General features: G+C 42.3%; 2 protein-coding genes across 17 annotated transcripts in view; both read right to left on the reverse strand.

Moving 5' to 3' along the window:
* unc13bb (unc-13 homolog Bb (C. elegans)) overlaps nucleotides 1-20,614 on the reverse strand; it is a 45,545-nt gene extending 24,931 nt beyond the window's left edge. For 12 of the 15 annotated variants that reach the window (XR_006841322.1, XM_046370020.1, XM_046370018.1 and 9 more), the window contains exons 1-11: nucleotides 20,416-20,614; nucleotides 6,007-8,589; nucleotides 5,679-5,701; nucleotides 4,174-4,220; nucleotides 3,978-4,056; nucleotides 3,699-3,704; nucleotides 2,933-3,007; nucleotides 2,586-2,805; nucleotides 1,849-2,076; nucleotides 1,511-1,652; nucleotides 951-1,120 (exon numbers count right to left, since the gene is read on the reverse strand). Coding sequence is in view for 14 of the 15 variants with exons in the window: in XM_046370020.1 (XP_046225976.1) it covers nucleotides 951-1,120; nucleotides 1,511-1,652; nucleotides 1,849-2,076; nucleotides 2,586-2,805; nucleotides 2,933-3,007; nucleotides 3,699-3,704; nucleotides 3,978-4,056; nucleotides 4,174-4,220; nucleotides 5,679-5,701; nucleotides 6,007-8,446 (3,430 nt within the window). In the remaining variant the exon portion in view is untranslated. The remainder of the gene's footprint in view (nucleotides 1-950; nucleotides 1,121-1,510; nucleotides 1,653-1,848; nucleotides 2,077-2,585; nucleotides 2,806-2,932; nucleotides 3,008-3,698; nucleotides 3,705-3,977; nucleotides 4,057-4,173; nucleotides 4,221-5,678; nucleotides 5,702-6,006; nucleotides 8,590-20,415) is intronic. The other 3 variants (XM_046370022.1, XM_046370021.1, XM_046370011.1) reach the window with 1 other exon arrangement.
* Nucleotides 20,615-24,383: 3,769 nt separating this feature from the next.
* Nucleotides 24,384-24,719, reverse strand: part of LOC124048873 — a 57,504-nt gene continuing 57,168 nt past the window's right edge. For both annotated transcript variants that reach the window (XM_046370008.1, XM_046370007.1), the window contains one exon: nucleotides 24,384-24,535. In XM_046370008.1, coding sequence (XP_046225964.1) covers nucleotides 24,521-24,535 — 15 coding nt within the window. In that variant the 3' untranslated portion in view covers nucleotides 24,384-24,520. The remainder of the gene's footprint in view (nucleotides 24,536-24,719) is intronic.

A 24,719-nucleotide genomic window follows, 5' to 3' on the forward strand; every position in this document is an offset into this window, starting at 1 on the left:
TAACTAACCCACTGTATTACAGTAAGAGGTCTTGGGTGTTGCGGGAGCTAGCACAAGGATTTCACTGCACATTTCATGAACGCTGTCAACTGTGTATGTAACAAATACATTTTGATTCAATGTTTATTTTCCTAGACTTTCAACCCATCATTAACTAACCCTGGAACAGACAGTCCATTGAGACAAAGCACTGTGTAGCAACTAACAATCTGTTAGTTTAAAGGGTTGATTTCAGCCCTCCTATAGAGTATAATAGAGTATAATTCAAAACGGAAAAGGAGGGAATTGGCAGATGCAATGAGGACGCTAACAGAACATGCCTTTGGCATAACTTAGAAGAGTAGATGTATGAGTGATAGGGATTAGAGCAGTACATATCTGGAAAACGGAGGATTCCAGGATAAAAGAAGCATGAACAAAACAAACAACCTTCACCCTTTTGATCATCTGAAACATTTTGATTCTCACACCAACCCCATCAGATCAGAAGGGAATATTCCCTCAAAGCGGCGGCTGAATACAGGCACTTCTAGGTTGAGACCCGCGTACACACACTAAAAATAGAGCCTCTTGGACACAATGAGGAGGGAGCACAGGGGCATGTGAGGACTGTGGAGAGGCTGTGAAAGGGGGAGGGGCCCTGTACACTGGACACTTTCCAACGGCTCAGAGTTTGCCTGATATGGACAGTTTCATGGCTTCACTCCAGAGAACACATTAACATTAGATTAACATAGAATCAACAACTCCAAAACAGGCCCTGTGTGAAGCCACTACTATTTCTCAGGGCTGCGATGCAGTGGAATGTCCCCCTTTGACACGGTCATTCTTACCATTCTGATCCCTTTGACTAATCTGTACATGCACTTAACATAACGATGGGTCTCGAACACAGGCAGCCACCTTCGTCTCACATACAGTCGACATAATGCAGGATAGCAAGGACGTACCCAGGTTATACCAGACGTCCATCTCTCCGCTGAGCGTGCGGACCTCGATGATGCTCTGACCCAGGAAGTCGTCGGACTCTCTCTTCAGACGCTGCTTCACCCGGGACTTGATGTCATCGTCCTCGTCCCACACACGCACCTTGATGCGGTCCGACGAGTTATGACACTCGCTGGGGGGGAATGAGTAAGGTAGCGTTAACGTGAAGATTTCATATCAAGAACAGATATGCATGGTAACTACATTGCGTGTATGCTAACATTGCAGCTCATTCTAAGGTAGTAGAACTGAACTAGGTGTGGCCTGATGTAATATAAGGGGAAGAGTTAATTACACGTGTGTGCACCACTACCATGAATAAATTAGTGTCTCCCATTGTCAAATGGCACCAGACAGCGTGTGACATTTTGGAAGTGGGTTAAACATGACCACATACTTCCTTTGGGTGAGGACATTTAGACTGCCTGAGGCTTGAAGTCTTGGCCTGCTTACACATTATAGGAACACGCGCTCTCGCAGGATAATACTACTGACTACATGTGCAGGGCCAAGTCAGACTCACAAGTGGAACTTCTCCTCCCAGACAGGGTTGAGGTTGCCGTAGATGGTTTTGGTCCTCTTCTTGGTCTTGCCCACCTGGACTGTGACGTAGGGGTCGCTGGAACCCGTCTTGTCTTTGGCCTGCAGACCCTGGGCACACAGCACTGCAGACAGACATATGAACAGTGAGACAGGGAAGCATCATACCACAGGTGGACAGACAGGATGACACAGTCATTCGAAATCAATAAAGAGACATGGACATAGTCAGATGGGGAGAGAAGACTAGTTACAGTACAATAGAACAGCTCATGGAACGTGACCACTGGTGCAATACCATTACTCCCTGTGTTGGTGTACCTGTGATGGTGATCTTGGCCGACCACTTGGAGGTTCCGTCCAGTACACTCTGTTTGATGGTCTTCATCTGCTGAGCGTGGATCGCCTTGCTGACGACAAAGACATCCCGGATCACGTCAAAGATCTCCGGCTTGTTCCTCTCCCTGATCTTCATGCGGTCCTTCATGGCCATGATGATGTTCTGGGTACGATCCTCAGCCCCATGCTTGGAGCTCTTCTCCGCAGCACCTAGAACATCAGAAACCACCCAAAAACAGTACATGGAATAGGAGTCTCTTTGTGGCACCATAATGTGAAGGTTGTGATGTAAATATTCGTATATATCTACCCAGTTGTTAAAAGCTATTTATTTGACCATCCGAGTCATCAGAATGACAAAGCACTTGGATGTATAATGTCTTCAGTGCAACATCAGTCATAACCAACAGAGTACACCATATAATTCCACTGTACTTTACATATCACTGACAGCTGTATTCTGGGATGGTGAGGACGTAGGAGTAAATCAACAGGAAAGTTCGAGCCACCAACTCGGTTGAAAAGTGTCAACCCAGCCAAATGAGAGAAATTATAAAACACAAATCTATTGCAAAATGCATATCTATGTCTCATACACCGTCAATCGTGTGACTGGCTTTTCAATGCATCAGATCGCTCAGTTTAGCAATACGGCTGCTTCGTCGCAAAAGGATCCGAAACATACTTCGTCTGTCTAGCTTCAGATGTGCTGTACTTACGCTGCAGGCAGTCAGCATTCAGCAGTTCCTGGCACTTCTCGTGACACTTAACCCCGCACTCGGAGCACCTCATGCCCTGGCGGGCAATGCCCCACAGTAGCCCCTCACACTCGTAGCAGTAGGTGGGCGTGGTGGCCGTCCACACCTCAAAGTTATGGGGCGTGGTGCAGGAGATGGGGTAGATCAGAGCCTGAAGAGTCTTCTTATAAACGTGGTTCTTCTACAGCGGGGGAGGAGATAGGAATAAGTAATATCTCAGTATCCTATGATATTGGTCATCTCAGGTGAGTTTTGAACAGAGTCTTGATGAATTCAGTAGAGTAATATGCATCCCATGATGTACTCACCAGCTCCTCGTCTTTGACGGAGGAGCGCGCGGCCATGGAAGAGGTGATTCCAGCCTTTCTAGCCTGGACCAGTGACTGTGGACGACAGGTGAAAATCTTGTTAGTTGCCATGTTAAAACAACTAAACCCAAACAGTGATCACAAAGATTGGTGGAGTATTGTAAGTGTTCTGTGAACCTTTACCCAGTGAGTGTACTACCCAAGTGAGTAGAACAAGGCCCATAGAGTTAACACCAGACCGGGTGAAGGAAGGAACTAATGTAAGGATTGTTACAACACAGGTCATGTAAGGTGATAACATGGGAGGAACTAAACCATCACTGACCAGTCAAGACGTGTGTGTGTGTGTGTGTGTGTGTGTGTGTGTGTGTGTGTGTGTGTGTGTGTGTGTGTGTGTGTGTGTGTGTGTGTGTGTGTCCAATGGAGGATTCAGTTAATACTCCAGTAGTGATGGTCTGTACATGGCTCAGCATGTAAGGGTGGAGAATAAAACCCAACAGAACAAATCAATCTATCATATGAATGAATTAAGGGGAGAGGTAGAATACGAGGAAGGGAATATTGTTTTAAATGGTTATATCAAGTAGGAAAACTACAGTGCGGTTGCATGGTGACATTTGGTTACTCAGGTGCAGCATGAAACCCCTGTTGCACATTATTTGCAGAAGAGCTGCATGGTGTACAATCCCTTGTCCTACTTGATATACAGTATAATAAAAACAATTCTGACTAAAAGGAAAGGAGCAATTGTGTTTTTTCCACTTACCATAGCCTGACCAAGGAGAGTGATTGCATTCAAGAGAATTGTGGGGAATAATTAGAGAGAATGTAACACTGGTTTGACATGTGCCTCACTGGGTGATAGCTCTGTGATTCCTTATGATGATATCACTTTTTTTCAAGCAAATGCTGAAATTATCAATTGAATCCTTAATTATCAAGATGCTTCTCTTGTTCTGGTATTACAGGATAGAACAACATGTACTGACAGACAGGACAGAAAGTGTGATTTGAAGCATTGAGACGGATGGGAAGCAACACCTACCACATCGCTGACCAGAGGTATAGGCTTCCTCTTACGAAGGTCTGGCATGCTGTCAATCCCAAACAAACCACTTCCACCGCTGTGGACACGGAACAGAATGATACACTCGTACAGAATACACAAACACATGCATCAGCTTTTATGTGAAATATAAATCAACATTGACAGAAATGATTTGGGCATCATCATGATTTACCCTGGTTTGATCCAAGCTTGTCTGGAGTTGGGTCCATCATCTCGTCCCTGAAGGATTTAACACACATTCGTTTTTTCAGAGTCAGTAATTAGACCACAGTAATATACTTAATCTTATATGTTAAAAAATGTACACAGAGGTTAGTGAGAATGGAAAGAGACAGAGCAGGTTGAGTTTCACCTCTTGGATGGTACATGCAGAACAAAACCATTTCAGAACAGCATATTAAGTAATGTCTCGAGACAAGGAGAGGATTATATTTGATCCATACATGGCATCTAATGATTGTTGCCAAACTGAAAAGCCTAACATAGATAAAATTCAACAACCAAAATGATCATTGTTTATATATACAGTACTAGTCAAAAGTTGAAACACCTACTCATTCAACAGATTATCTTTATTTTTACTATTCTCTACATTGTAGATTAATATTGAAGACATGAAAACAATGAAATAACACATATGGAATCATATAGTAACCAAAAAAAAAAAGTTAAACATATCAAAATATATTTTATTTCAGATTCGTCAAAGTTGCCACCCTTTGCCTTGATGACAGCTTTGCACACTCTTGGCATTCTCTCAACCAAGCTTCACCTGGAATGCTTTTCCAACAGTCTTCCATTGGTGTTATTTCATAGTTTGTCTTCACTATTCTACAGAAAATAGTAAAAATAAAGAAAAACCCTTGAATGAGTAGGTGTTCTAAAACTTTTGACCGGTATATGTGTTTAACTCAATAGCAAGAGGGAGGTGCATGTCAAATCAGATGTGGGAAGGAGATGAGGAACACTGAGCAGTTTGCTGTCCCACATCACTACAATGTACAGATGCAGATAAAGCAAGGCACAACTTGTTTTTGTTGCACAACAGAGAGAACTTTTGTGGGGAAGTACATTGGATAATTTTACAATAACTATACATGTTTTATCTCTCTTCCTCTGAGGTAAAGTGTTTCATCAGGGCCAGTGCTCCTCTTCCACTCAGATTAATGGGGCTACAGTTAGGTAGCTGGACCCCTCTGGGGCTCTCCTCTCCCAGTAATAGGAGGTTCTGACAGCGTTTGAAACAGTTCTGAGGGAACCAGGTAGATTCGGCTGTTGTATGTAAACACTGAAGCCGGTGCGAGAATATGGCTTCTCCAAAAACAACTTCACCACAGTGTTTTCTATTGGTCTGATCCTGCCAAGAACATAATTATTTTACTCTATTCAGGTTTACAGAAATAATAGGAGCTTTTAATTCGATCAAAACATAATTCTATATCCATTTGAAAATGCATTCATTAGGCGCAAACCCCCAAAATAAATCACAAGCAAAGAGTTAAACACCTCAGTTCAAGGTATGACAAACAAAAAGGGACCATGCTTGGCTCCGTGCATACGATATAAAAACACCCAACGGCAAACACAACAGTCGCACCAAAACTCAAACTATATCTGTGTAAATGAAAACAACAAAACATAACTGAAAAGGGAGCTCATTTGAAATTCATGAGTAACCTGGTCATCTTCTCTGCTGCCATCTGGAAGGAAGAACATCCATCAAAAAAGACAACATTAGGGTTCATGTATATAAATAGCTAAGAAGATCATAAATAACCAGGTCAACTATACTACCAATCGACAATTTTCAATCCAAGGTGTCAGGATCAATCATATCTTATACTGCTACATTAATAGTTATAAATTATGGGCTAAATGTGTAATTTCCATCTAATGAAGACAGAGAAAAGCAGTCAGAGTTTAGGTACATAGGGAATATGAGTGTTAGATTACTTCTTTTTTTTGCTGTACTTGCAAATAATGTAGCGCACGAAAGGAGATCTACCTGGATTCAACTCCTCCTCAGAGAACGTGGACTGGGATCCTTGGGAAGTTCTGGAAAGTTTATGTCTCTGTCTTTTATCTTTCAGGATGCGCTGCAGATTAGCAAGGCGTTCCTTCTTAGGGCTAACAACATCCTGTTCTCTAAACTCATCCTGATCAGCTCCATCGTGGTCTTCTCCTATTGGACTTAACCCTGTTGGACTTAACCCTGTCCCCTCTGGGCTGATGTTAAAATCTGCTGAACTCCTCCCAGCCCTTCCTGGAGGACTGTGGTCTGGTGTTAGCTCTGGGTTGGACAGTTCTCCATCAGTCTGATACTCTCCTTGGCTCTCTAAATGCTCCATGGAGTGATACTCGGTAGGGGTGCAGGGGGAGTGAGTCCTTTCATTTGGGGATGCTTGTAGGGAGCAAGGCAGGTGCTCTTGGGCTGGGCTGCAGTCCACATAGATTGAGGCCTCACTATATTCTTCCAGAGGAGACGCAGAGCGAACGTGATCAGTTGGCATAGTGATCGCTCCCTCCGGGGGTTCAGGGGAGCAGGTTCTGACAGGAGAGGGAGCTGCTTCTGACTCACTGTCATCGTTGCCAGGCTCCGGGCTCGAACCCTCCAGCTTCCTCAGAGCCCCTTTCAAAGCAGACCTAAAGGTGAGCACAGCCTTCCCAATGTTTTTCACATCAAATCCCACATTGAGGAGCTGGGTGTTCTCAGGCTCAGGGCTAGGCAGGTCCCCCGACACCCACCCTCCTGCATCGTCTCTTGGGACACACTGTTCAGTCCACTCCCTGTCCAGGCTCTCAACGGATCCCACATTCAGGGTGTCAGCGGAGGATGTATAGCGGTCGTAGGGGGAGTGCAGCTCCAGGTAGCCATCATCACAGTCTGTGAGCAGTACAGTGGAGCAACTCATGCTCCTGGATGGCCCACAGCTCCCCACATCAGCATAGGCGTCCATTGTGTGGTAGCCAGAGCTCCGAGAGTATGGGCAGTTGGCTGAACAGTCACACACTAGGTGTCCATTGCTGCCCTGCTGCCTGGGGTGCCGCCAGTCCACCACACTGGACGAGCTGGAGGGGGAGTTCTTATGGATGCCGAACAGCAGGGACAGGTGCTCTGAGCTGCTGTTGGAGGACTGGCCTGGGGTGCTGCTGGTCTCTCCTGTGGTGTATCTGTTCCATGCACCTGGCCCTGCACAGTTGTCCTCCACCTCCTCCCCACTGTTCTGACAGGAGATGTCTTCGCTCCAACCGTTCTCCTCGCTCCAGCCCCCGTCTCCGCTCACACTGTGCTGCATGCCTGCCGAGGCCCAGCCACTCTGCCATAGCCTGGCCTTAACTGAGCAGTACCTGGCATCCCGGTCCAGAGTGTTGGAGCTGTGACATGACGACAGGGAGCTGGTGCTGGGGCAGTCATGGGCATACCCTTGGTCCAGGTAGGAGAGGCTGGCTTGACTGGGCCCTGGTCGAGAAGAGGACACTTCTGAGCTGTGGTCAGAATTCTCCTGGTCAGCTGGTTCGGGTTGGCAAGGAGCTAACCTTTCTCTCCATGTTTTAGGTGACTCCTGGGGTGGCACCATCATCATCTTCACTGGGTCTTTGTCCCAAGACCCCTGCAGGCACTCCAGTAAAGGACTGGTGGCCCTCCTGTGGAAGGCTGTGACAACATTCTGACTGCCTGGGCTGCCACTAGGCCTCTGAGGGGTCTGGGGTCCTGGTGCTGAGGCTCCAGAGGAGTAGAGCTCCCCTATCTCATTCAGCACTGCATCCACACAGCAGGAGACCTCGTCCACTGAGCCTCTCACAGAGGTCAGGTACTGCCGCAGGTCTGCGATCTCCTCCTGAATCTTGTTGATACCTCTCAGCTCTTTCAATATGTGTTCGACGATGTCACTGGAGCATTTCTCTCCCTCATTTTCCTCCTCTTCACTAGGAGAAGGCCTGTGTGTGTCCTCCACAACCCCGATCCCATCCTGACATTCAGCGCTGCTGTTCTCTCCAGAGGGAGTGATGGGTAGGCTAGCGGTGGGGCCGTTGGTACTTACAGTACCGGGGGCGTTGATGAAGCCCTCTTTGTTCAGCGTCATATTCCCAGCCACAGGTGGGTTTAGAGTCCCTGTGTGACTTCGGCCATTGGGCAGGGAGGAGTGAAGTCCGTTGAACTCTCCACTGGAGGGGTCTCTCTTCAGGCCACATATAAATATGTCCTGCTCCACAGGGGAGAGCAGATGATGGGGCTGGTGGATGGAGGGCTCCCCCGGCCCTGCCGGGCCCTGCAGGAACTTCTGGAACTTCCTCCGCAGGCTCCTGCCCACCTTGGGGCTCTGAGTGCTCTTCTTACCCCCCAGCTCCCTCCTCTTGGACCACTTGTGTGGACTCTGAGGTGCCTCTACACCGCTGTATTCATCTGGTCCACTGAGGCCCTTCTCATGGCCCCTAGAGAACATCCCTGAGGACTGTCTGGGGGCCTGGCTTCCTGGTCTTCGTCCTCAGGGGCCAACCAGCACCGTGGGCCTCAGTTCTTTGTGTGACCACACAACATCCTGATGATGTAGAAGAGACTGATCTGCTCACAGAGCCTTGTCCATGACTGGCAAGGCAGAGACATGAGAGAAATACAACTTTGTTTTTCAAAATATTATTATATACGCAAAGATTTGTTTTAATTTTGCAATGTTTGTTTCCTATCAACATGAACCTTCCCTTATGCATGCGTACAAGGCATTTCATCCTTTACATTTCAGTCATTGGCATACAGTACACAAATCCCTCAGAGAATCAATAAACAATTATAATTCCACCTTCATTTTGAGACCTTGCCAGTATACACATTTTTCAGTCCAACAGACCAGAAAGCAGAGAGAGAAAAACACCAAATTCCTGCTGCTATATAATGGCCGCTATATAATGTCTGGTGATATCATTAAAAAACAAATTAAATAAGTGGTGCAATAGCCAAGTTATTTGAGCAGTCAGTTTCTATATGGTTTGCAAACAACGCACATAAGAATTTCTTGCTCATGCCAATGCACTCCTATTGACACTGCCGGCATAATCATACAAAACTCAGACAAAATGCAGACACTCAGGCATGGGAGAGTGGGAGTAGAGGGCATTCATCTCTGCAACGCCAGAGAGAGATTATGGTGGAGCGTGGAATTGTGATAAAAATCCCACATTGATATTGGGGGTCATTGTGAGTCAAACCAATGCTCTGTACATCTGTGGGTTGGCCACTCACCCCCTCTCTTCAGTCACAGAGAAGGAAGGAGCAAGGAAATGATCGGACACCGTACAGCTGGTATAAACTCTATAATTAGGACATGATCAGAAGACAGCCTGGTAATTAGTTGACGGCTCAATTCTCTCCTCTGAGTCAGGGTATTTTTTGTGCACACACCAGCTGCAGTAGAGATGCACTATATATACAAAAGTATGTGGACATCCCTTCAGATTAGTGGATTCGGCTATTTCTGACAGGTGTATAAAATCAAGCACACAGCCATGCAATCTCCAAAGACAAACATTGGCAGTAGAATTTCCTTACTGAAGAGCTCAGTGACTTTCAAAGTGGCACCGTCATAGGATGCCACCTTTCCAACAAGTCAGTTCTTCACATTCCTGCCCTGCTAGAACTGCTCTGGTCAACTGTAAGTGCTGTTCTTGTGAAGGGGAAACGTCTAGGAGCAACAACAGCTCAGCCACAAAGTGGTAGGCCATACAAGCTCCCAGAACGGGACCGCCGAGGGCTGAAGCGCGTAACTCGTAAAAATCGTTTGTCCTCAGATGCAACACTCAGAGTTTCAAACGGCTTCTGGAAGCAACATCAGCACTAGAATGTTTGTCCGTAGCTTCATGAAATGGGTTTCCATGGCCGAGCAGCACACACAAGCTTAAGATCACCATGCGCAATGCCAAGCGCCATTGAACTCGAACAGTGTAAACACATTCTCTGGATTGATGACTCAAGCTTCACCATCTGGCAGTCAGATGGATGAATCTGGGTTTGGCGGCTGCCAGGAGAATGCTACCCGCCCGATGCATGTAAAGTTTGGTGGAGGGGGAATAATGGTCTGGGGCTGTTACTAATACAATTGCTCAGAGAAACATATTTTGTTTAAAGGTGCAAAATATAGAAATCGATCTGCCATTTCCTTGTTGCTAAAATATCAGTTTGTGACAAAACAAGCAATGGACAGTGTAGATAATCATTGTAACATCTAAACCGCTGTGAAATACAGTATCTTGTCATTAAATCCTAAAAATGGTATTTTCTACAGTTTGAAGCTGGTGTACAAAACCGAAAGCAAAAGACAAAACGAAACTTAAAACCCGGGAAGCATAGAAACAGAGCACATAGAACAGATTCTTAGAGGGTGCCAATAATTATGAACCTGGATGTACATGGAAATCCACAAATGTACTCTATAGTGAGGCAATAAGTAAATCTGCACTTACGCAACAGCCAACTAACATTTAAGGATTCATTGCTTGTTCATCTACCCCTCATCCCCACTGATCCTGGTTGTTTGAAGCAGCTCAGACAGTGACAGCCAAACCCTATCTACTCACTGTGTGCCATCATGCTGTTAAGAACCAACGCGCTGAGGGGAATCAGTGCTGCACAATTTCCCTCCCCATGCTGCTGTCTAACTGAATGACAGACAGAATGGTCAGTTTAACCACCATCATGCAGTGTGGTTCTGTGGCCATTTGCCCAGACCAAGAAGTCAGACAGAGCACAGGGTCGCTGGCTCAACTTTATTTCCTGTCAGCTTTTGAGCTAGTTTATCATCTACGTCTAACTGGACTGGAGTTTGATGCATATACTGTAGCTAAAGCACATACCCAACATATCTAGGAAAATTACCAATAAGATAAAACGTACACAGAGTATACTAAACATTAAGGACACCTTCCCAATATTTAGTTGCACATAAAAACAGTCTCATGCATATAATAGGCCCATAAGAAGGGGGGACAAATACACTATGAAATCCATCTAACTGAGGACGAAATTGTAAGAATTATTTTTTTCAAGTGGCACTGACCCAAAAATGATCAGACTGAATATGTACACCTTTCTGACAGCAGCCAATGATCCTCTGTGGCCAAATCATGTTTTCTGGTGTAGTAGGCCATTATTTATGATTTAATTGATTTCTGTATTGACAGGAGTAAACTAATTAGGCTATATCATTTTGACAATTTAATTCAATGTACCTTATGGACGTGCATCCTATGCCTAGTACTATATTAGATGCAAGTTCACAATGTAACATCACCAAGGTACTGCAAAAATGGATTTGCTCTCATCTGAAATTGATAGGGGAGTAATTCTCTGGCTGGTGTTAAGGTGGAGAAACTAAGAGTATGTACAAATATAGGAGGAGACAGTGGCGAACCGCATTGGGTATTGGTCTTCGGCCTTCGGTGGGGGGATCTTCCAAATGTTGTACCAAACGCCCATATCAAGAAAAAGAACATGAACATAGTAGCAGGTCCTCAGATCCTGAAAAGGTTCTACAGCTGCACCATCGAGAGCATCCTGACTGGTTGCATCACTGCCTGGTATGGCAACTGCTTCTACCCCTAAGCCGTAAGACTCCTGAACACCTAATCAAATGGCTACCCATACTATTTGCATTGCCTACCCCTCCAACTATTTCACACTGCTGCTACTATGTTATCATCTTTGCATAGTCACTTTAATAACTCTACCTACAAATTACTTGTGCCCGCGCACATTGACTCTGCACCGGTACCCTCCTGTATATAGTCTCGCTACAGTAATTTATTTTACTGCTGCTCTTTATTTACTTTACTTTTATTTCTTATACTTATCCGTATTTTTAAAAACTGCGTTGTTGGTTTGGGGCTCGTAAGCAAGTTGAACCAAATAAACAGCTGGACTCACCATGAGGGTGTACTACAAAAGCAGGCTTAATGAGTTAGCCAGATAATTTTGATAAACAACAAGAAAGCTAAACTTAGATATGTGTTTGTGGTTGTTAAGTTTAGTAGACCATGTCCATTCCAAGCTTATCAAAATAAAGTTATTTCAGAATGGAGGCAGGCCAACTCTTTAATCATCCCAGGTTCAGCTTTCTCCCGTTGTGCCGTTTACAAACAAACACGTGACTGGCTCAACTGTTCTGGGGAGCTACTGGTAAGCTTCATAATGTAAAATAAATGTGACAGGTGAAATGAAGAACGCGATCTGCTTCATCGCCTAATGTATTGCACAAGTTGACTTCAGGTATTTACTTAAAAAGTAGCTACAAATAATTCAAATTTCTAAAGAAAAACTTCAAAGAAATACTTTCAATTGTATTTATTGAAAAACCATCCTGTGGCTACTTCCAAATAGCACGGTATACAGTATACCGCCCATGCCTAACACTGACCGTAATATGCAGAGCACGCCATGTAGGAGACCACACTTTTGGTACAACAAATAGGGCCGATAGAGACAGCAGTCACACACAGCATGATGCTAAACGATAAGCAGTCCATTCACTCTGACATAATAAGCCGATAGGTCCCAATCATAAGAATACAAAAACACAACCATTAGGCTAAGCATTTCCCAACCAAAACGTACAAATATTACTTCCCAGTGCAAAAAAAAATATCACGTTTAGCACAAAGTAACCGGCGAGCTAAACTTTAAATACAGCAATGTTTCACATACATAAGTTACTTTCAAGGAGATAGCTAACAGCAAGTGAGCTGCAATAAAAACATTAAAAACACTTCCACGACCCAGACGATGAAACTTATCTTCCTGTTCAAAGTTAATCTTTAAAAGGGAGAAGCTATTAGCATCATCCTCTTCGATAACACCTGCTGCAGTCACTGCACACTAGCCTAGAACAGGAGTCTACCTTTTCTTGCCATGGGATCCCTCCTAGACAAACCGGCGACCCAGGGACACCTATCACGCGTTAGCAAAAACAAAACAAATTCTTCGTCTCATCAAGTGAATGACAATGGCAAGGAGAAGTATTCAACAATTTAAAATTAAATGTGGTACATAATTTCATTATTTTGACCTCCCCACATAATTGGAAGAGGAAGTGTAAACTTGAACAGTCTATTAGCTACAAAAGGTCTCAAAAAAAAATCACTTGCCACACTGCTAACCTATTTGCAGGGTGCTTTTTCAAAGCCTATTGTATGTCAGATACTCCAGTAAATATAATTGGAACCAATGTGTAATTTGCTCAATATTAGGAGTTGAGAATCATTATTAGAAAGAAGACATTCTTATTTTCTACTGTAGGAATGTAATTTGTTTATTCTGTTGTTGCTAGCGGTCATAAAAATCCTCAGCAGTACCTAGGGGTTTGCGGACCCCATTGCCTACAACAAAAGCTAGCTAGCGAGACCGTGGGAAACCTGTTTACATACGTTTCTGCAGAAACCGTCCCACTTATTACAAGTCAAAATGTTATTGGTCGACTGTCACACGAAAATTCTGCCCTAATACCACAGATCAAACAATGAGACCTATTTTCCCGGATGTATAAATGTTAAGCATTCACTTGGAATTTCAACTCACAACCAAATATGGAAGAGCAAGGTGTTCCCTAATGGAAATATGCAAATGCATGCTAGGACACGCCAATAGGATCTCGCTAGCTCATGCTTGGCTCTGCCCACCTCCTTGCTTGCTCTCTCCACTATGATTAATTTGTTCCAATTTGAAAATGACAGGTGTATCTTGGTTTAGTTATACAAAATCTTTGCTAATTCAGTTCAATGGCAGATGCCTTCCATCTAGCTTCTGAGAGTAAATTACTGACTTGGCTAGGAGTTATCTCCCAAAAGACCAAAGAAAATTCTGATTGAATTTTTTCTATTCAGTGTTAACCCTTTCCATTCCAACACAAACTTAAGTGATTAAATAAGAATGTCACTGAAAAGAAAAATAACATTTCAATGATATTCAAATTCTATTGAAATTAAAAATATACAGTGGGACAAAAAAGTATTTAGTCAGCCACCAATTGAGCAAGTTCTCCCACTTAAAAAGATGAGGCCTGTAATTTTACTCATAGGTACACTTCAACTATGACAGACAAAATTAGAAGAAAAAAATCTAGAAAATCACATTGTAGGATTTTTAATGAATTTATTTGCAAATTAAAAGTTGTCTGGTGAGTGTAACTTATTCAACTTCCTAACATTTTATTTTGCTAAATGGTGCCTAGTTAGCAATGTCATGTTTTATGGGATAGAGTGAAACACATTTTTGTGATACCAGTTTCAAAATCGGTCAGCACCACTGACTGACTGGCTGGCTAGCACTTAAATAGTTAAAGTGAATTATTATATTTTTGCACAATTCATGTGATTAGGTAGCTAGATAACTAATGATTTGCCTAAACACATTTGTAGGTGAATACGTTGCAGTCTTTTAATACCAATATGCATGTCAATATGCTAGTGTCACAGTTCAGTAGCATGTTAGCTAGTGACTCAACTATAGCCTAGTTAAAGAAGAACATAAGTCTTTCACGCAGTGAGTATTCTATAAACACCACCTTTTTTTTAAATATACAAGGTCCTCAGGACACACCAAGCTTGAGCAGTAGCCGGGTCTTGCCAGGTATATGTTGAAAGATTTGTATATTATGAAAACTGATTGTTAAAAGGAATATTATTATTTATTGAATACTTTGTGCTCACAACAGAGTCAAATATGAGAGCGCAGCCCAGATGACCAAGTGGTTGAACAACATCTGTCCGGAAAACCAGGTTGCAGAGTACATGAAGGAGACCATGATCTGGAGGGCTCAATGGACCAGACAGAATGGGGCCAAGACAGTTGAGATAGTCAGAGAGTATCCACGTCTGCTGGATACTCCAGGCCATGGTGGATTACATTTTTTTACAAAAACAGACTTGAATTTTATTCTGTTTGCTGTGATTAACTAGCCTGGCTGACGCAACTCACAGCGCAGGGAGAGCTGTGACCACACTGGTCTGGAAAGGAGGCTGTTTGTTAATGCAATATGTTCTAATAAATCGTGCAACAGGGATTGACTGGTTCTCTGTTTATTTTTCCCTCGGGGTTGAGACCTCTCATTGTTTGTATCTGAAAATCCAACCATTGTAAGAAAGTGGGCAGTACTCAGGGGCTGTATGAGAGAGAAATACAGAGAGCCAACCAGTAAAAGCACAGCCCTTTTCATTAGACGCATTGTGCCGACAACATCAAAGAGCCATTCCAGACTCTGAAGTCAGGAGGACTTCAAAAGTTAGGTGTTAGCCAGACTAACGATCAACTGCAATGGAAAAGTAATCATTTGTCTGGCTACAACATAACACAATTTGAAGTCATATGTGGCAGTAATAAAATATTACAAAAAAAGTTAGTCTGCTTTACAACAGATTGTTCAGGACTTCTACATTTCAAACCCAGACTGTTCATGGAAACTCACTGGTACTGAATTGCAGTCTTCAAGGACCCCCAAAAAACATTGTTTTACCAGTCCAGCGAGAAACAGAAGCTTATTGGAAGTGCAGGTATTGTTTTAAATAACCCTGCTGGTGGTACCTCATTTACTTTTAGCCTGAAACTATCAAGTTATTCCCTAAACAGTCTTCTCTCCAGATACACAAGGTGACATCTCTTTAAGACTTCTGACAGTGGCCCTCCCAACACCAGTATACAAATTAGGCAGGAAGACATTCCGACCCAGCTTCAATGAGACCAGAAAGCCCTTCATTGACTTTCAGCCTGTTAGTTTAAATATTAGATAAGCATATGAAGATTGATGGGACAATTAGATGGCCTTTTGTAAACCTTGAATGAAAGGAACAGCATTCCAGAATCTGTTACGAGTTACTGCACACTCAAAGACATTGGGTAGATTTCCATCCAATTTGCGACAGATTTAAATGCAAATATTTAAAAACTCTGCATAAGACAATATGCATTTTCCCATCGCCGATGTTTCCAGCAAACTGACTTTTTGTGGATAAAAGGCTGTGCGTGATGACGAAGTGCACATAAAAATAACTTTTGCTGTTAAATTCCCATGTAACTAGTAAAAAAACCCCAAGTTAAATGGGTTTACATTGCATTTTGAACTCTACTGACAGTTTTGTCACAAACGGTTGCATTATATAGCAAATGTGCCCCCTCTGGCACATGAGTTCTAGCCCAGTGTTTGCCAACCCTGGTCCTCAAGTACCTCAAACAGTACAGTTTTGTTTTAGCTCTTGAAAAAAACTACTTATTCAACTCACCCAGGCCATGATGATTAGTTGACAAGTTGAATCAGGTGTGCTTGTCCAGGGTTACTTCGATATGACGGTTATTATAGCAATATTTGTGCGTAAAGGAGTTTCAACCGCCATTTCTCACGTAATACATTTAGGTTACTCTGGGTTAAGAGACATCCCACTACGTCAAACAAACAAATTGTCTGTAGCCATTTCATCTTTCTATCCGGTCTTGACTTTTCATGCGTCAGGTAATTCAGCTGCATTAAAATGGTTGGCTGTAAACATGGTTAGTGTTGTGTAAATGAAACTATATGCCCCAGCCCAAAATTAATAGAAGACATAGGCATCAAACAGGGATTGGGTTTTGATTGATGTAAATTGCTATAAAATATACAAAATAAATTGTGTGTGATGGCATTGTCAGTGTGCCTGACAAGTCCTCATATTCTAACAAGTTGGGACCAACATGGTTGAGTACCAGCACCAGGCAGAGGTGACCAGACCCTACCCATTTGTGTTGACTCTTGGGGACTGCTCACAGGTGTTTACGGTCATTAATGGACCGGTATTGGAGCAAGGTACACACTGCTTTGGCCTCTGGATGTGTGCTTCAAGTCCTATGATGTGTTTGATATCAATTTTCCCACTGTGCCCCAGCATGGGAATTCCTACAGACCACAGTGTATCAGCTGCAAGGAACCGAATCCCCTGCAGCAAGACTGTTGCATGCATGTATTTTTCCACTCAACAATAGTGGATAAGTATCTGCTCTTGTATGTAGTGTGATAAGTGACAGGAGGAAGCACAGCCCTCCTGTTGATATGTTCCTATGAATTAATAGATCAATAGAAGGATGAGCTATGAGTGTCTCATTCAATGGTAATATGCTCTTAAGCCACTGTAAAATTACTTTTAGTTTGTTTTTAAATGCATTTGTGCCTGCTTTTTGCCTACAATATGGTATCTGGCTTGTTAGCCTTTGGTTCAACTACTGAAGCACGTTGTGTTACGCTTTCATTCTATCACAATCACTTATTTTAAATTCAAAATGTTCCATTTTGGGGATTGTGAAAAGTGCTTTATGAATAAAATACATTTAAGTAATGAGTTATTAGTCCATGTCCTTAGTAGTGACCTTCAAATGTAACATTTTAAAACATGTTCTCTGTGTAACAATGTTTTAACTCGACTTTCAGACAGATCTATGTTAACACCACTTAAGACTGTCGCACACGTTTTGTATTTTTCTGATTGCAGTCAGGGTGTGCATATTAATTCTAATAATCAATCCTATCTTTTGAAAAACATTTAGACAATAGGGCTTTGTTTCAATGGGTTTTAAAAATGTATCATATATTCCTACACATTCTCTGACATGATGTACAGTACCAGTCAAAAGTTAATACACACCTACTGTACTCATTCAAGGTTCTTTATTTGTACTATTTTCTGCATTGTAGAAAAGTAGTGAAGACATCAAAATTATGAAATAACACATATGGAATAATATAGTAACCAAAAAACAAATTCAAATATATTTTATAATTGTGATTCTTCAAAGTGGCCACCCTTTGCCTTTTTGGCAGCTTTGCACACGCTTGGCATTCTCTCAACCAGCTTCATGAGGTAGTTACCTGAAATGCATTTAAAATGAACAGGTGTGGCTTGATAAAGTTCATTTGTGGAAATTCTTTCCTTCTTACTGTGTTTGAGCCAATCAGTTGTGTTGTGACAATGTAGCGGGATATACAGAAGATAGCCCTATTTAGTAAAAGACCAAGTCCATATTATGGCAAGAACATCTCAAATTAGCAAAGAGAAACGACTGTCCATTACTTTAAGAGGTCAGTCAATCCAGAAAATTTCAATAACTTTGAAAGTTTCTTCAAGTTCAGTCACAAAAAACATCAAATGCTACGATGAAACTGGATCTCATGAGGACCGCCACAGGAAAGGAAGACGTAGAGTTACCTCTGTTGCAGAGGCCAAGTTCATTAGAGTTAATTAGCTGCACATCAAATTTCAGCCCAAATAAATGCTTCACAGAGTTCAAGTAAGACACATCTAAATATCAACTGTTCAGAGGAGACTGCGTGAAATCAGGCCTTCATGGTCAAATTGCTGCAAAGAAACCACTATTAACGGACACCAATAACAAAAAGAGACTTGCTTGGGCCAAGAAACACGAGCAATGGACATTAGACTGGTGGAAATCCATCCTTTGGTCTAATGAGAATTTTTGGTTCCAACCGCCATGTCTTTGTGAGATGGAGAGTAGGTGAAAGAATTATCTCTGCGTGTGTGGTTCCCGCTGTGAAGCATGGTGGTGGTGGTGTGATGGTGCTTTTCTGGTGACACTGTCAGTGATTTATTTAGAATTCAAGGCATACTTATCCAGCATGGCTACCACAGCATTCTGCAGCAATATGCCATCCCATCTGATTTGCGCTTAGTGGGACTATCATTTGTTTTCAACAGGACAATGACCCAACACACCTCCAGGCTGTGCAAGGGCTATTTGACCAAGGAGAGTGATGGAGTGCTGCATCAGATGACCTGGCCTTCACAATCACCTGACCTCACCCCAAATGAGAAGGTTTGGGATGAGTTGGACTGCAGGGTGAAGGAAAAGCAGCCTAAAAGTGCTTAGCATATGTGGGAACTCCTTCAAGACTGTTGGAAAAGCATTCCTCATTAAGCTGGTTGAGAGAATGCAAAGCTGTCATCAAGGCAAAGGGTGGCGACTTTGAAGAATCTAAAATAGTAAATATATTTAGATTTGTTTAACACCTTTCCATATGTGTGATTTCATACTTTGTCTTCAATATTATTCTACAAGGTAGAAAATAGTAAAAATAATGAAAATTTCTTGATTGAGTAGGTGTCCAAACTTTTGACTGGTACCATACATTTAGTATGTTTAGTTTTTAGTAAGTTAAATAAAATCACAACTTTAAATTATGTCGATACATTTCAATGTTGTTTAACAGAGTCACCAAAAAACAGATCTAATTTGCATATGCATACAGAGTTTGCAGCAAACAAAGTTCACCACAAGTTTTCTAGAATTGTTTGCCAGACTTTCACAAATTGACACAAATTAACCACAACAGCTGGTCACAAAACTAATTTATATGTGAAAATATGAGCGTGCTGCAAATTTGTGGCCAATTGACAGAAAGTTTGCCACAAATATTTGCCAGATGCCTGTTTTTTCCCAGTCAGGGCTCAAAGGTCCACACTGGGAGTAGATGTTAAGTGTGTCTCCAGCCTGTGGATAGTATGCACAGGACTCTACGCTGGTGGGAAACTTCACTAACCCTCCCCTATACCAGAGGTTTTTACCTCTGTCCAATACCACTCAAGTACTGGAGGTGTGCATTAGCATGATAAGAGCACAGTTGGCAGGAAGGCATAATCATGCATAGCAATAAGAACAGCTAGCCTGCCAGAACCATTTGGCTATTAGTGATGTATATACATTTATAACAGCTGTCCACGACTGTCAGGAATTAGATATCCACATTCATTAACTTTCCATTTAAATGACCAGTTTTAGCCATTTCACATCATACTCCATTAACTATGACAATCAGAAAATAAACTGGGACAAGATTAACAGAAATGTTGAGGTAAAATACACATTGATTATCTAAATGTGATTTAGACACAAATTACTTTCAGCAGCAGCTCCTGAAGATCATTACTGGCCCATTTAACCTAGCCAGCCAGTGGCCCATATAGTCTGAATGGCCTGTGGCTCAGCCTCCACAGTAAGCTGTCCAGACTACGGAGAGGGGGAGGCAGCTGGTAGGAGCCTGTCTGGGTAATTCTGACAGAGTCACTTTAGTGCCCAATAACAACGTCTTTTCTCTCTTTCCTTCATGGTCTGCGGCCTGGAAAAAAAAGTCTGGTTTGCTTTGTTCGTTTTCAACTGATCGATTGGCCGCTTTTTTTTCTTATTTCAGGCAACAGGAGCAAAGTTGTCCTTTCATGTTTGTAAAAATAATACTCAACTATAATTCAATATTACACTTATGAAAAGCAAATATTCCATTAGTACATTTCACAAATAAAAGTCAGGAGAAAATACTCCAAATTATGTAGTGCAATACTGAACGCAAACTTCATGCAAGAACACAATTTCTACAGATGCATATCATTCAATAAACCTTACCCCATGTGGAAAACTGCTCAATAGTTGACAAGCGCAAAATCGTAAAAGTCACCATGGATTTTTTTAAATTGAGTTAAATATCTCCAGGTACTCTGCATTTAATTCCATGCTCGGCATACAAAGCACATACGGCTGGTAGTCTTCACCCAGATTGACAGACGCAGGGGAAGTGTTGACTCTCTCTCATTCCAGATGTACAAACAGGAAGGGCAGGAGCGAGGAGTGTAGGCTCACATGACAGTTCATTCCCAGTTAAGTATCCCTCCCACCACTCTTTCGTGCGTTCACTTTCTCTTGTTCCCTCTCTCGCTCGCTCTGTCCTCTGGCGACATATTCCAGCACAAAGCTAATCTGAAACTGTGAAACTGCCAGCTCTCAGTCTCCCTCTTCATTTCCCCCTCTTTATCGGTCTCCTCCCGCTGTCCTCACTCACTCTCTCCGTTTGGCTGTGTGCCTACCCTTTTGACTTTATAACTCACACATACAGTGCCTTCAGAAAGTATTCACACCCCTCGACTTGTTTCACATTTTGTTGTATTATAAAGTGAGATTAAAATGGATTTGTCAACAATCTATACAAAATACTTTAACGTCAAAGTGGAAGATTTATTTAAAAAAAAAACTGTTTTTACAAAATGTTACAATTTATGAAAAATAAAACACTAATATATTTTTATTAGTTAATTAAGCATTCAGGCCCCTGATTTAATACATGTTAGAATTACAGCGGTGAGTCTTTTTGGGTAAATCGAAGAGCTTTGCACACCTGGATTGTACAATATTTGCACATTCCTTTAAAAATAAAATGTTAGGCTTTGTCAAGTTGGTTGTTAATCATTGCTACACAGCAATTTTGAAGTCTTTCCAAAGATTTTCAAGACATTGTCATCTTGGTAAGCAACTCCAGTGTACATTTGTCCTTGTGTTTTAGGTTATTGTCCTGCTGACAGGTGAATGTCTCCCAGTGTCTGTTAGAAAGCAGACAACCAGGTTTTCTAGGATTTTGCCTGTGCTTAGCTCTATTCCATCTATTCCCCCAAAAATCCTAAATTCTTGCTGATGACAACTATACCCATAACACAATGCAGCCACCACCATGCTTGAAATTATGAGGAGTGGACTCAGTGATGTGTTGTGTTGGTTTTGTCCAAAACATAACGTTTCGTATTCAGGACATAAAGTAAATGTCTTTACCACAGTTTTTGCAGTTTTACTTTAGTGCCTTATTGCAAACAGGATGAATGTTTTGGATTATTTGTATTCTGCACAAGCCTCCTCCTTATCACTCTGTCACTTAGGTTAGTATTGTGGAGTATCTGCAATGTTGATCTATCCTCAGTTTTCTCCTATCATAGCCATTAATCTCTAACTGCTTTAAAGTCACCATTAGAGTTATGGTGAAATCCCCAAGCGGTTTCATTCCTCTTCGGCAACTGAGTTGGGAAGGACATCTGTCTCTTTGCACGCAGAGTCCATGCAACTGATGTGACTTGTCAAGCAAATTTCTACTCCTGAACTCATTTAGGCTTGCTATAAGAAAGGGGTTGAATACATTTCATCTTCTATTAATTTGTAAACACTTCTAAAAACATCATTCCACTTTGACATTATGGGGTAGTGTGTAGTCCAGTGACACAATACCTCAATTGAATCCAATTAAAATTCAGACTAACAACAAAATGTGAAGGCACTGTACATGACATGCACACTGATATACCCAGACAAACAGTCCTTACGAAGCTAATATCCATTCCCAAATGTGTGAAAATGTGTCTTAAGATGCATTGTAGCACCCCATTACATTTATCTTGACCTTTGACACCTTTGTTGACTGACTAATGACTAAATGTACTTCCTTACACAGTCTTGTCAGGATACAGGCTTGTGTCTTAAGTCCTTCCTGACGTCCCAAAATAAATAACACTTACTGTGTATGGCTTTCACCTTTCTCTACAGTTGCCTTCCATCAGCAGGCATTTACATGGTCCTCTCTCTACCGGCCCTATAGCAATTAGCATAATGGAACCGGGCTATGACAATTGCTCCCTCATAACCAGACACTGCACAACAACTGTAACCTGTTCATTACGACCAGCACTGATCTCTAACCACGGGTGGAGTTTGATTAATCGGGTGCATGCTTAGACAACATAATCTGTGCTACAGCTGAAAGCAGTCCTCACACTGTATATGAACAGTCTCTGACCAACAGACAGACTGGCTTCAATATGACCATAATCTTTCAATATAAAACCTCAAAGCAGCACCAACCCAGATACCTACATCAGAGAATAAGGATAAATTGAGGTTGACAGAGGTCATTCTTTTTTTGATGTATTCAATTTCCTTGAGCGACAGTTTGTTTTGAGATACTGGTTTGACCACCCTCTCATTCAAATGAGTCCTAAGCACCAAGTCTACTATGTGAAATCAGCATGGTTTCTGACAGTATTATTCTGCCAACATCTCAGCCCAATTCCTTTTCCTTGTACCTTTTTGGTACAACTGGGTGTGTCAGTTATTATTTCCGTATGTGCAACACTTCCCCACTATCCTTTCACTCCAAGTGAGCATCTTCAGAGGATAAAGCATGGCCTACATTTGCTCTAAAAAATATGCAAAAGAAAAATGGGATAAACATTGAAGCTGTACTTTATTCCCCTCACACTCGTTCCCCATTTTCCCGCATCTCTCCCTCTCTCTCATTCAGTTGCTCAGTCTCTCCCCTAGGCTCAATTCACCACTCCATTAGCTCAGTTGCTGCAGAGGGATAGATCCATAGACAGGGGAGAAGACAACAGGGATCATGGAGCAAAATAAATAAGTACCGTAGACTGAACTGTTTTTCAGGAGATATTTTGGACATCAACATGCTTACTTTTGAACTACACATAATTTGGTTGTAGCTTGGGTTGTATTATGGAAAACACTAATCTGATATAGCACGAGAAGAAAAGAGGCTACATTTGAGAGGTCCTTTGTTGTATGAGAGAGCGATTAATTCCTGAGTTAACAATTCATTAATGATAATTATCCACCTCTGAAGCACAGGGCCACCAGGTCACGTGTAACTTTACAAAGAGAAGCTAAGCCTACCTCTCACAATTACATGGTGTCAGGATGAGAGGTGAAATTAACTAGAAGGGTGTGAAGGGTGGGGGGGGTTGGAGAGGCAGAGAGTGCAAGAAATGAAAGGTCGTACATTTTCCAGAGTAAACTGTATACTGTACTGAAATACCAAGCAGAGTAACACATTCAGGTTGTTCAATCATTTTTTATGCAGCAACACATAACTCCCAGTAGACCTTACAGTGATGATCTATCTGCATGTACAACATGAAAACCCCTCTGGTACCTCACTGAGGGAACACCCAGATAGCAGTAAACAAGTAAATCCATCTAAATAGACACTTTAAATAAGAAATATAGTTTGCCAAGTTCAAACTACCATAGAGGTGAAACCCAACCATGCAGATGGGGAAACCATACAAACAGGTAGCATGATATAAAATGGTGGTTGCAAATTTGTAGAGAGTGGGTAAAAGATAAGAAAGGACCGACAAGTTACATTGAGATAACTTCCTACCTCCTGCAGTTGTACCCTCACTTTGTTGATGGCCTTCAACCAGCGAATTCTGGATGGAGAGAAGGGCAAAGGAGGCCCATTGTCGTGGAAACTGGAGTGTGTGGGGAGAAAGAGATAGATTGACCACTCACTAATACTGTACTTGTAATATTTACTGCTCCAAAATGTGGATGCTTATTTAAGTGTTTAAAATGTATGACACTTGCTGGAACTCAGACTCACCTTTGCAGCATTTTATTGGATATTTTCTCAACTGAGTGGTCCAATCTCTTCATAGAGCCATTTAAGCTCTTCCCCACATCCAGGGAGGGTCTGCGCAATTCCTCCTGCCCCAAAACAGAGTGTCCATTGCTGGGGAGGTGTTCGTTGGTGGGTTGCTGGCCAGCGGTAGAGGGGCAGAAGGTGGTACTGTGGTAAGAGTGGAAGGACTCTTCCAGCCCTGAGCCTGGAGCACTCTCCTGGCCTGTCTCACTAAGCTGGGAGCTGGTCTGGCTCAGGTTTCCAGAGGACCCAAAGCGACTACTTTCCACCGGACTGGAGTGGTGAAAAAGAGGTAAGGGAAGAGACTTAATATTAGAATAATAAGTGAGGAAGAAAAACACTTTGAATCATGCAACTGATTGGCTCATTAATTGGATAGAGACATTATTACAACTAGTGCATTGTTCCTACTGAATTGTACACCATTGTAAAAGACATCTAACCTTACAGAGAGAGA

Source organism: Oncorhynchus gorbuscha, linkage group LG11 (genome assembly GCF_021184085.1).
Source record: "Oncorhynchus gorbuscha isolate QuinsamMale2020 ecotype Even-year linkage group LG11, OgorEven_v1.0, whole genome shotgun sequence".
NCBI classification, from domain to species: Eukaryota; Metazoa; Chordata; class Actinopteri; order Salmoniformes; family Salmonidae; genus Oncorhynchus; species Oncorhynchus gorbuscha.